The 12673-nt window shown below is 36.9% G+C and overlaps 1 protein-coding gene across 1 annotated transcript in view; it reads left to right on the top strand.

Annotated features, from left to right (window-relative positions):
• LOC124789300 (calmodulin-binding transcription activator 1) overlaps positions 1-12673 on the top strand; it is a 1803646-nt gene that overhangs the window by 1666644 nt on the left and 124329 nt on the right. Inside the window, exons 22-24 of the mRNA XM_047256611.1 lie at positions 6646-6738; positions 7245-7312; positions 9039-9208. Of these exons, the coding sequence (XP_047112567.1) occupies positions 6646-6738; positions 7245-7312; positions 9039-9208 (331 nt within the window). The remainder of the gene's footprint in view (positions 1-6645; positions 6739-7244; positions 7313-9038; positions 9209-12673) is intronic.

Genomic DNA, 12673 nt, shown 5'->3' with positions numbered 1-12673 from the left:
GGAAACCAGTACAAAACTTGGAAATATAAATGTGAGTGCATCAAATATCTATAATGACAAAAGTGATTCTACGAAAAATGGCACCCAGAAACATATGAGTTCAGAAAATAATTACAACCATCAGAAGCTGTGCACTGTAAATTTTTTACATGTTTCACTTAGTAAACAATGAAATATGATTTTAAAAATCAGTCAACCAGTCTGAAGTGTATGAGAAAGAATGAAAAGTTTTAATTCTTGCCAGTAATCATGGATGTCAAAAAGCAAGAAAGGTGGCAGATATGAAAAAACTAACTGAAGTATCCATGTCTTCGTCAGGCCAGGAAGAGGCATTGAAGAAGTGACAAAAACAGTGATAAAACCATGTGAAAACCTTGGCTTAAAAGACTGTGCCCTAATTTGTGCAAGTATAAATGTTGTTGTCAGGCATAAAAGTAGTAAACATGTCATAGTTCTTGAAAGTATACTACTCAAATTAGGCAACACAAATGTAGCTGTTGTAAATCAACCAAACATATGTGATCTACCTCTTTGGTCATGTGTAAATAAGTTAATAGGAAGAGTAAACAAAGAGCTAGATAAAGCGTGTAAAAAGATTTCTGTATGTGAACTTAATGAATGTAAGCATATTAGATAGATCCAGGCCTACCAGTCATGGCCTTCATTTAAATTACAGTGGGAAAAGGTTTTTGGTCAAAGAAATCTGTCATTTAGTAACCTTGAATCACAAGAGGCATTATACAGATGCAGTTCAAATTGCTTTGGACAAATGGGTCATAGAGGAGGATGCAAAGTCATTAATGCTTCCATAAAAAGGTTAGCTACTATGGGAGACTTTTATGGAAGACTTTCAGGAAAAAGTACTTTTGTCATTGATGTTGAAATCTAAATGTTTCTGGAGATATGTGGATGACACCTTTGTAGTTTGGCCACAAGGAGCAGCAATGCTTCCTGCATTTCTGGAACACCTTAACTCCCTCCATGTGAGCATTTGCTTCACCATGGAGCCTCCCATTCTCAGATATCTTGGTATGCAGAAACAAAGATGGTTCCTTGAGTTACAGTGTGTTCCACAATTCGACTCTCGCTGATCTGTATCTATGAGCTACGAGCTGCCATGACCCACCTCAGTGCAGTGGCGTATTACGGACTCTTGTTAATATGGCTACAGTTATCTCAGATGCAGGGAGCTTATCAGCAGAGCTTAGCCATCTTCAGTCTGTATTTGTACAAAACAGGTACTCCGATAAAATGATCTGTAAAGCATGCCAGCGTGCATGCAATAATGCTCAAGAACAGCTCAAGGACTCTGGGAGGTGGTTTTTCTGCCCTATGTTGGTGGCATGTCTTTTAATAAGATTGGCAGGGTGTTCGAGAAACATCAAATAAAATTTGCCTTCCACTTTCCAGCACAATTGTAACTATGCTGGGTTCCGTTAAAGACAACCTGGATCTAAGGGGACCAAGGATATATAAAATCTCATGCCAGTGTGAGAAATCAAACATTGGCCAGACATGTTGCACTGTTAAGAATAGATATGTTGAAAATAGGCATCACACCATATTGGGTCAGCCAGAAGGTCCGCTGTGGCTGAACATCATCTTGACACAGGACACAACATGAAATATGGAGAGATTGCCACAGATTATTGAATCCAAGTCAACACATATGGAGAATCAAAGTCTGCACACTTAAACTTGGTGCCAACACTTTGCCCGTGTGCATGCTGGTCTGTGATTTGCTGCCACGCTTTTCTCGTGTTTGATATGTGAAGACAGTAGCCCATTTATCCAACAGAGGACACTGGATGTGCTCTATAATTCATCTACAACTACGTTAGAGCCCCACCCCTTGGTGCCTGTTCTTTTCCAGCAAGTCAGTGTATATATTGGCGAGCCCCTGCTGCAACATGTCAGTAAGCATCTGAAGATGACAAGCAGATGTCTCACTGAAAATTGTGCAGCTTCCACAATTTTATCTGATGTGATGCCCGTGAACCAATGAGGCAATTTTTTGTTTCTTTGCATATACATGGCCGGTACACAGTGAAATCCCTGCTCCACATTACTGTAACAGAGATTCATTGGAGAATAATATTTCAGTTCATTTTCAGCAGCTGCAGAAATGTTGCTGGTGTGTCAGGTCGATCCACACAGCCAAAAAAGCAAATGTGGATTGCCCTGATGCAAGTGCAACTTTTTCACTGCTACTGAAGAGTAATCGCATTAATCACACAAAAATCTTCCAGCCCTCTTTAATCCAGATGTCCAGTTTATACAGATACGTTATTTTTAACTTTTTTAATGTGAAAATATGTGATATACAGATGGTGTAGTATGTTACATATACAGTTGTTATGTTGGTACTGCAGGTAGCAGATAGGCTGCTAGTCACATGCTTCTAGCTACTGTTACTACAGTCAGTGTGGATATGTTCCTTCCAGTGTTAAGAAACTGTACCAGTATTCTTGTTTTGTTGCAATGTTTTGAGCATGTGTGAGTGAAATGGCTTAAAAGTGAATGAAAGTTGTTGTTTTGATGGACAAAATGTTGGGAGACAGTAAGCAAAATACGAGGGGTATTCAGAAAGAAGAGAACGTTTTGGCATTAAAAAAAACTGAGTCCAAGAAATACATTTTATTATAAACATGTGAAAGAGCAACTGACATACTACTTTTCCACAGAGTCACCAAACACATTGAGGCTCTTACCATAGTGGTGGACAAGCTTTGAAAGATCTTTGTCATAAAATTCTGCCACCTGAGACTTCAGCCATTGAGTCACGCTTGCCTGGAGTTCCGCATCATCATCAAAGCGCTGCATTGCAAGCCAGTATTCATCTTGGGAAACAAGTGGAAGCCACTTGGTGCAAGATCAGGGCTGTAGGGAGGACAAGGGAAAATTTCCCATTTGAATGAATTAAGGAGTTCTTTAGTGCAGTTTGCCATGTGAGGGTGGCCATTGTCATGCAAAAACAAAATTTTGGATGCCAGCTTTCCTCGGCATTTGTTTTGAACTGCTCTTCTAAGGCTGTGCAAAGTTTGACAGTACTGGGCAGAATTTATGGTTGCTCCACATTCGAGAAAATCAATAAGAAGCACACCTTGCCTATCCCAAAACACTGTTGCCATCAACTTTGTTGGTTTTTGGGGGGACCTTGTGTGCCACCACTCCATGGACTGTAATTTTGTCTCACAATTGACATGTTTCACCCAAGTCCCATCATCAGTTATGATTCGATCCAGTAATGAATCACCATGTCTGTCTGTGGTAGGCCTCCAGAAATGTCAATGTTGCCCCCATACGCCATTCTTTATTGCCCCCATACGCCGTTCTTTATGGTTCTCTGTAAGCATTTTGGGCACCCATTGTGCAAAAAATTTGTGGTAGTGTAACTGCTGAGTGACAATTTCAAACAACAAAGTCCATGAAACTTGTGAAAGAGAAAGTGAAAGCTCCGTTATTGTGAAGTGACGGTTTTCACAAATCATTTTATCAACTTTAGCGACAAGATCATCAGCTACAGTGCTTGGGCATCCACTCTTCTCTTCATCATGAACGTTGGTTTGGCCATTTTTAAACCGGATGCATCATTTCCAGATGGAACATTCACTAATTACGTTGTTTCCATACATTTCACACAGTTCACGATAAATTTCTATAGGTTTTAGGTTTTTTGCCAACAAAAACCATATCACAGACCGCACCTCACAACTGGCGGGATTTTCAATTGCAGCACACATTTCAGATTCAAATATAAAAAAAAAACCATGTGTGCAGAGACCTTCCCGCTGTCACGGGTGGATGCTGATTGAGCTGCTGAGCATGCACATACTAAAATACACGTGATCAGCACACGGCTATCTGCGTCAGATGGAAACGTTCCCTACTTTCTGAATAGCCCTCGTAGACAAAGGAGAACTGCTGAAAAACATATCTGTAGAATTATAAATTATAGAGTGGAGCAATCAGTTGTCCTTTTATAGATTTTATTATGCAAATCCAGATTTTTGCTAGTGGCTAGCCATTCTCAATGCACTATTTTCTGTTCTCGATACATATAAGTCCCTGTTGTTCGGGCATTAGTCACATTTCTTTGAATAAGCCACATAACAATCACTGAGTGCACCCACTTTCCGAATGGAAGGTAACCTGATAGCTGCAAAATGTTGTGTAGGGACATCAACTGTCTCAGACTGGACAAAAAATCAATAAGAAGTTGGAGACTTCTGCTTCAATATGATTACTAAAGACAGTTTGCAGAACCACGGTACAATAAAGAAAGCAAGAACTGAACCATGAAATCATGCATTATTCATTTGGTTCAGTGAGAAAAGAGAGCATGGTGTTCCAATATATTGTCCAGTAAGATACTGGCTTCCAAGTTAGGTGACACTGCAAGGTGTTATAAGAGGTGTGAAGATTAAGCTACAATTATGGCTTGCAGCAATGCATCGAGAAGACACAAATTTCATCACCTGTTGATAGGAAAATCAAACCATCTATGTCCTTTGAAATATGTTAATTGCTTCTGTTTGCCAGTTGTTTACAAATCAGAAAATATGCATGGATAGTGAGCAGCATTTCTAAGAACTGGTTTCATGACTAGCAGTGCTGCCTGTTGTACCTCAGAGAACAACAGTAACATGGAAGTGGACTACGAAAGTGGCATTTCAGGGGAAGAAATTTTGCCTTGTGTGGAGACAACAGCACAGCTGGAAAAACTATCAAAAAATTCAGCTGAAAACTACTCCAACCAAACGGATGTTAGTGAAACATCTACATGATGGTGGGTGCTCTCAAACACCACACAAGTTTGAAACAAAAGAAACTTGCAGACTATTTCTGTAAATAAATGTTAGTAAACTATAGTAACTATAGAGTTTCTCATTAGTGCCAAAATAAGTAGTTAGTATATTGTAGTACATATTAGAACTTTGGCATTTAGTAGAATACTTCCAGATTATCTGGGTTTTTGTAAATCCAGATTACATCTGGTGTCACCTAGTCTGGATAAACAAAGTGCTTGTGTAGTGCACTATACTCTGCTTTGCCAATGGGCTGTGTCATTTTATTCCTTTAGCAACGAGCTGTGGTACTGAGGCACAGAGATTTCAGTGTGTACCAAGACTGCAGATATGCAATAGAAAGTAAACTAAAAGATTAATTGTGTAATTTGTTTTGATATTATCAAAACATTGTGACTCACTGTCATAATAGTACCTAAAAACACATAAACATTATGACCACCTACTTAATAGCATATTGCTCCACCTTTGGGACACAGTACAGCAGTTATTCCATATGTGGCATGGATTTCACAAGTCTTTTGTGGGTTTCCAGAGCCATATGACAGATCACCTAATACATAAATTACAGCCAATACTTTGTGGGTGCAGAGCTGCTACCTGGTAAAAAGTCCCAGATGTGCTTGATCAGGTTCGTATCAGGTGAATTTGGTGCCCACTGCTTCAGAGTGTGTTCACTATGATACTCTTTAAACCACTGTAGCACAATTCTGGCCTAGTGACAAGGACAGTTGTCCTGACAGAGTACACCATTGCTATTCGGGAAGACATCAAACATGAAGGGATGCAAGTGGTCCATGATAATGGTCATGTAGTTGACAGTTGTCACCATCAGTCTGTACCATCACTAGTATGATTCACTTTTCATCTCTGGTTTCCTCATACAGGGTAACTTTCCTAAGAGTAATCAGGCGAATTTTCTCTGGTGTTTTGGCACATATTTGCAATTTCTTTTTTGCAACCTGTAGCTGAAGTCAGTCATAAGAAATCCTGCTCATCACATATCTTATACGATGCCCGGCATAAACAGAATGCACAGGTTTGTTTCCCATCACAAACAAATGATTTTAAGTGGAATTTCATGTACCCATTCTACAGAGCAGTCTGAAATTAATCTAGCAATATTCCTTTTATTGGTGTGTATTAACATAAATAATAAAATTGTTCAGCATGTTTTACTGTTCCTGTTATTACATGTTAATAAAACATATAACACACTAGACTAATTTCAGACCACTATATCAATTGGGCACATAAAATTCCACTTTGAAAATCATTTAGTTTGTACAGTTTGTAATTGGAAACAAAACCAATGCCTTCCAACGCTTGACATCGTATGGAAGATGTGGTGAGCAGTATTTGTTTGGGCAAACTCCAGCTTCACATTACAAAAAAGAAATTTCAAATATCTGCTGAAACATTAGAGAAAATGTGCCTGACAACCTATAGGAGAGACACCTGGTATATTTCCCTTACTGTGACACGTTTCCACAACACTCCCATGTGGCATTCATACATTTGGCAGTGGTCATAATGTTTTAATTCATCAGTGTGTATCATGTCACTTTCCTTTTCTTGAAAGAAGTTTATAGGTGTTCACTAGCACATCTTCAGATGACCAGTTTAAACTTAACTGTTCATATGGTTGTGTGTGGAAAAAAGTTAGTGCTGCTATTTTCTTGCTTGATCCAAATATATTTTTTTCATGACAGTACTATTTTTTGTAAATTGCTTGTCCCTTTCCTGCTGAAATAATTCCTCTTTCCAGCTTTAGATTTTTTGTTCCTTGTTTTTGTTCTTTGGTATTATTGAATTACACGCTTGACTTCTGGTTCAGGCGAAGTGGCTACTGGAGCAAGAAGTGAAAGTCCAATGATTGACGAGGAGGGAGTATCTGATGAGGATCTGGAAAATAAGCAGAACATTGTAGGTCAGTTATAGCTGTAGTCTGTCACAGAACTGGACCATCACAGTTCTCTTATTAGTCGTAGATATTTTCTATGTTTTGTTCTAACTGTATCTGTATGGGAAGATTGCATAATCATTTATTTTATTCTTTTGTATACTAATAATAGTTTCCTCTATATCACTTTATTAAGAACTGTTGAAAAATAATTTTAATGATGTTATGATATTGAAGCTAAGTTGCAGAAAATCTACTGATTATGGCAATTAACTCAAACACACAAAATTTACTTTGATAACTGAACATTGTCTTTTAATTTTGTGTAATCAAGAGAATGTAAATTAGTTGTTACTCCAAATACTGTAGTGTGCATTTTCTATGTGAAGATTAAGTTGTTGCTTTTTTTTTATTTATTTTTTATTAGAAAATGTTAAAGCGCATACATATTTAATTATTACCTACATCTTTCTATTAATACTAATTTAATGAAATAATTAGCAACAAACTGAAACATAATTTTCATATTTCAGGGGAGCAGGAAGTGCGTGTTTTAACTTTAGCGGAACAAATAATTGCTGCAATGCCTGAAAGAATAAAGGTGAGCGGTTAAAGGCAACTTGCTATCCCAGTTATCATTTATTTTACACTTGCCCTATGTGTCATCATAGTTGTGACCTCTTTATATCAACAGGACATTTCTGTGCATTTATGCTGTGTTTTGGTGGACCTTTTTGTGTTTGAGCCTGTGTAGAAGTGGAGATAAAGTATCTAGGCTGTCAACATGCTGTTAATAATTGTGTTACGGTGCTGTCTCTTGCGATGACGTTGGGCTCTCATTAAAATCGTTTAGGAAATGTATTGCTATTTATAATTTATCGGCAACCTATAGTTGATTTATTGTTAGAAATGATAAACTGACTCAGTATTAACTGAAAAACAGACTTATAGCTCTTGGCTTCTAGAAAAGGCAATCAAGAGATAAGAAAAGTGAAAGGGAAGGGGACAGGATAAAAGAGTGGAACAAAAATGAATGTTTCAAATAAACAATGAAAGTAATATGTTAATGATAAATGGAAGTAGTCAAACAAATAACTTTTTGAATCTTTTGAAATTTTATCGCCCATCTTTGTTCATCAGTTCTTAATCAAAAGTATATTTTCAGTTCCTTTTTATCATTATTTTCACTGCACGTTTTGTTTATGGGATACTTCTTCATAACATCATTGGGCATGTTTCAAATGTAACATGATATTACTGTTTTATGAGGGTTGTGGATATTACTGTTTTATGAGGGTTGCAGCTCAAGGATTAAAATCCAATTCCTATCTTCAGGGAATTGAAACTTTCAACTTAAACTACAATGAACACATTAATTACACTGGAAATTTATTTATTTATTTATTTATTTACTGATTGATTGTATCTATGACGGCACGTTGCAGTACAAATTTTGGGAAAGTCAACAACCCTGAAATTATATACACAAATTCTGTAAGAAGTACTGTAAATGAATATGTGAATTTAACATCTAGTATAAAACTCACCTTACACCATTAAATAAATCATACATGAAGTAAACAAGTGGATGTGAAGGAAGTACTTTACAGAACCATGTACTCACTGACTGAGCGGAAATGACGGCACTCTATGACTGTGGGCCCCCCCCTCCCTCCCCCCCCCTCCCCCCCATTTACTAAACCTGTGTTCTTTTAAAGTAGTTCAGCATTTAGGTGGTTTGTGTGAAGGATTTTGTTAGCTGTTGTGTTCTGTGTGTCAACATAACAGTTTATTAGTTGTTTGTTGTATATCACATTTCATGAATCTGTGATACAGATATATTACTAGCATTAGTCTGATATTTACAGTGTTTTGTCTCTATCAATTACATTTCATTTAAAGAATAAATAGTTTTTGTAATGTAAATGTGTGACAGAAATATATAAAACACAATGAAATTGCCTGATGCCAAAACAATTTTTCTCTATCTTGACCAGTCTTTATCTGTATACTGAGAAAAAGTAATAAAAACACTTATATTGACTGTTTTTAAGTACCATACATAGAAGACAAATACATTTTTTATGAAATACAGCAATAATTGTAATTCTAACCATTTTAAGATGTACAAAATACTATGGGCACAATGTCAGTGAATAACTCAGATTTCATGTAGAATAAAGAAAACTTATGTTTTCCAGTCCTGTATTTGTTAGCAATTGTATAACATTATGCAAAATATTCTGTTTCATATTTATTTAATCTCTTGTTATGTGATTCATATTTATGGAAGCATTACCACTGCAAATTTATTCTGAAAATTACAGAATGAGAGTGCAGATGTAATGTCGGACCAGGACAGTTCACGAAATGACTCATCAGCTGGAAATAGTGATACCTTACCAGAAGTCTTCATGGAACCTCTTTTGATTGATGAAACATCTTCATCATTTGAGCCTGTAGAATTTAACTTTGAATTCAGTGATCACAATTATAGGTGAGTATTAATTTTTGTTTTAGTTTTCGTTATTGTTTTCAGCATCAAAGCCACATGGCATAAGATCATTTTTTCATCCTTCCTTGTATTTTTATGTATAAAATATGGGAAGGGTACAGCAAAATGCAACAATATATTCTTTCAGTTTAAGGTCCCTTGTAACTGTAATGGAATAGTTTCTTCTGTCTCTCTGTACGAGGTATAAAATGTAAGGCAAACAGATATATGACGGAACTCATGTACTTTACTAAACACAGGACCTTTATGAGATGACAAAATAAAAATAATGTGTGGCTGCAGTCAGTATTTGGGTCAGTTTTTTTACAAATGGAGACATCATAGGAGCACAGACTTTTTTTTTTTTTTTTTTTTTTTTGTAAAGTGTAGCTTTTCTGTGATGAAAGGGAAAATGCAAATGCAATGTAAACTAAATAAACAAATACAGATAAAACAATTTTAATGCCAAATGAGCACTGGAGAAGAGAATAGTAAAAATAGAGAGAAAGTGCCATTATGAAACAAAGATAAACATTATCAGTTGCAGAAAATGAAAAAGGGTAAGTCCATTACAGGCACTCAGGGATGAATATTGAGTTATTAGGTTTCAGGACACGAGTTGTGGAGAAAATAAGTTGGAGGGAAAGGCCCAAGGGATGAGTGAAGGCATAACAACTAATGTAGAACATTGACTCAAAACATCTTTCAAGATTATTTCTTGTGTCTTTAGGAAGAAGCAGGTCTTAAATTCTCCTGAACATTAAAAATATAATTTCTTTTAAATGTGCATTTTGTTTCACACATGTCTTTTATGAAGACTTACATTCTGAGTTACATTAATCTCCTGAGAATTTATTCACAATGTTTGTTGCACACCTGTAAAGTTTATTTCAATTAATCATTGAGAAGCAGTGTTCTTTATACTGTCTCAAAATAGTTATGTGTGGTCCCAGAGAGATATCTGGAAGTGGTGTAGATACATCTTTAACTTCAGGTATGCCTCCTTTAAGTTTCTTGAGGGATGGGAAAAGAACATAACTTGAAGTATTTCTTGATCAGTCATTCCATAATCTGACTATAAAGGAGAGCTTTCTGGGATGTGGAATTAAGCCACTGATTACGGGATTAAGGGGAAAGCACAGATTGCATTAAGAAGTGACAGGAATGAAAATTTGGTCAAATGCTGAGAACTCTGGTAGAGTAACATGTAAAGCTACACCTAGTTCATTGACAAATTATGGTTGTGATTGTTAAATTGTATAATTATTTAGTGTTTAAAAAGAGGTGGCCATTTGTGGATTTTTGGTTATCTGTTGTGCATGTGAAGTGTATATGATAGATGCTACATGTCTTCAAAGTGGGATGTGATTGCAGTATTACCATGAGTTGTGGTACCTGTGTGAGATTTGTGAAACCTCCATGAGTCAATGTATGGATTGGAAATGTGTGATGCATAACAGATGATCACATGCCATGACAGTATGGAGTGACATCATGGCAGAACAGAATAAATTGACTGACGTGATTTTATGTTCATTCAAATATAAAATCTCAAGAAGTTCATCAGGTATTGAACTCTGTTATGTAGTAGTGCCACACAAGATGATGATGATGAACATTCATACATAATATATGGAGCTTTTAAGTGAAGAATTACTTAGTATTCACTTGTAGAAAGTCAAAATTTGGTGAAGTTTCTTAGATCTGAGAACAAACATAACTGCAGCAGTAATGAGGTCCATCGACATGCACTGGCACAGCCTGAAAAAATTTAATTGCAGGTGTAGCAGTTTAGAGTTTCAAGAAAGCGATGAATTTTAATTGGAACACAGAGTATATTGACATATATTTCAAGGGGAACATAACATTATGACCGTGAAGGGACCCATAATAGTTTGTGCTCAAAGTCAATAAAATTTGAGAAAGAAGAGATGATAAAAACTGATATTTTAATAGGAGATGCATTGAGGGTAATTTTCTTTGGTCATTAGTAACCCTGTCAAGAGCAGAATGTTATGATGAAATAAACAAGTAAATACATTGAAAAAAAAATAAAGAGATTTGAGCAGATATCATTTGTTTTTGAATAATTTCCAAATTAATTGACAACCATTATATTTACAAAGTATTAATCAAGTCCATGAGTTGAAAGATTGGCAGCCACAACTACAAATGGCTACTATTGATTTAATCTGGTCCAGAGCATGTAACAGCAAGTGGTGGTGGTGGTGGTGGTGGTGGTGGTGGCAGTTGGGGGGGGGGGGATGTCTATGTTACAGCAATTGGTGGTGGTGGTGGTGGTGGCAGTTGGTGGGGGGGGGATGTCTATGACAGCCACTCATGGCCCAGTGGCAGGCCTGGTTTACTGAATCCAGCAATCCAATTCTCTGTTGACAACACAGTGCTACAAGTTATGCGAACAACTTTGGTGAGCTGAATGGAAGCCAAATTAACATTTTTTGTAGTGTGTTTTGTGGATACCTAATATGAATTTGTGTTCAGAAGAATTGTCTTGTGGAAGTTATCTCCACCACTGTAACAGTAGTTTGCCAGAGATGATTAGTTGTCAATTAAATATTATGTTAACTGTTTGTCTATACTGACCTATAAGATGGAAGAGGTATTGAAGATGATGGCAAACTTAAAATCTCAGACTGGCTTAAATTATATGCTAGATAAGTCAAGTGCTAATTAAAGGTGAAGCTAGCAACTAAAAATGATAGGATAGGTCAAACCATATCTGACTTAAATGCAAATACAGATCCTCAGGGTGTGCGATTGAAAAAAACTCATACTGAGGCAGAAGTTCAGATGATTATTAAATGAAATGATGAAATAGATACTATGAGTGTTATAAAGGAGAAAATAAATAAGCAGGTCCAAAAACTGGAAGAGCATATTGGAAATATCTAAATTACAACAATAATTTCTAATTTAATCCTTTGAGGCCTAGTAGTTTCTGCCTCAAACCACAACAATATTCATTTTGTTTTGAAGTACCAGTGCTGTGGACCAGGGCTTTTGTAGCATTGGTGGTTCATGCTAAAGGCACTACCGTCCGGGTTATCTGGATACTTCCCACTAACACCAACCTATCAGAACTCCGGAGATGGGAACTTGCCCTTCAATATATCCTCTCTTCCTGTTACCCACCAGGCCTCAACCTCCGCTAATTTCAAGTTGCCGCCGCTCATACCTCACCTGTCATTCAACAACATCTTTGCCTCTGCACTTCCGCCTCGACTGACATCTCTGCCCAAACTCATTGCCTTTACATATGTCTGCTTGTGTCTGTATATGTGCGGATGGATATGTGTGTGTGTGCGAGTGTATACCTGTCCTATTTTCCCCCTGAGGTAAGTCTTTCCGCTCCCGGGATTGGAATGTCTCCTTACCCTCTCCCTTAAAACCCACATCCTTTCGTCTTTCCCTCTCCTTCCCTCTTTCCTGATGAAGCAACTGTTGGTT

The sequence above is a fragment of the Schistocerca piceifrons genome, chromosome 3 (genome assembly GCF_021461385.2).
Source record: "Schistocerca piceifrons isolate TAMUIC-IGC-003096 chromosome 3, iqSchPice1.1, whole genome shotgun sequence".
NCBI classification, from domain to species: Eukaryota; Metazoa; Arthropoda; class Insecta; order Orthoptera; family Acrididae; genus Schistocerca; species Schistocerca piceifrons.
Note: the sequence above shows the minus strand (reverse complement) of the source record. Positions and strands in the feature narration are given on the sequence as shown.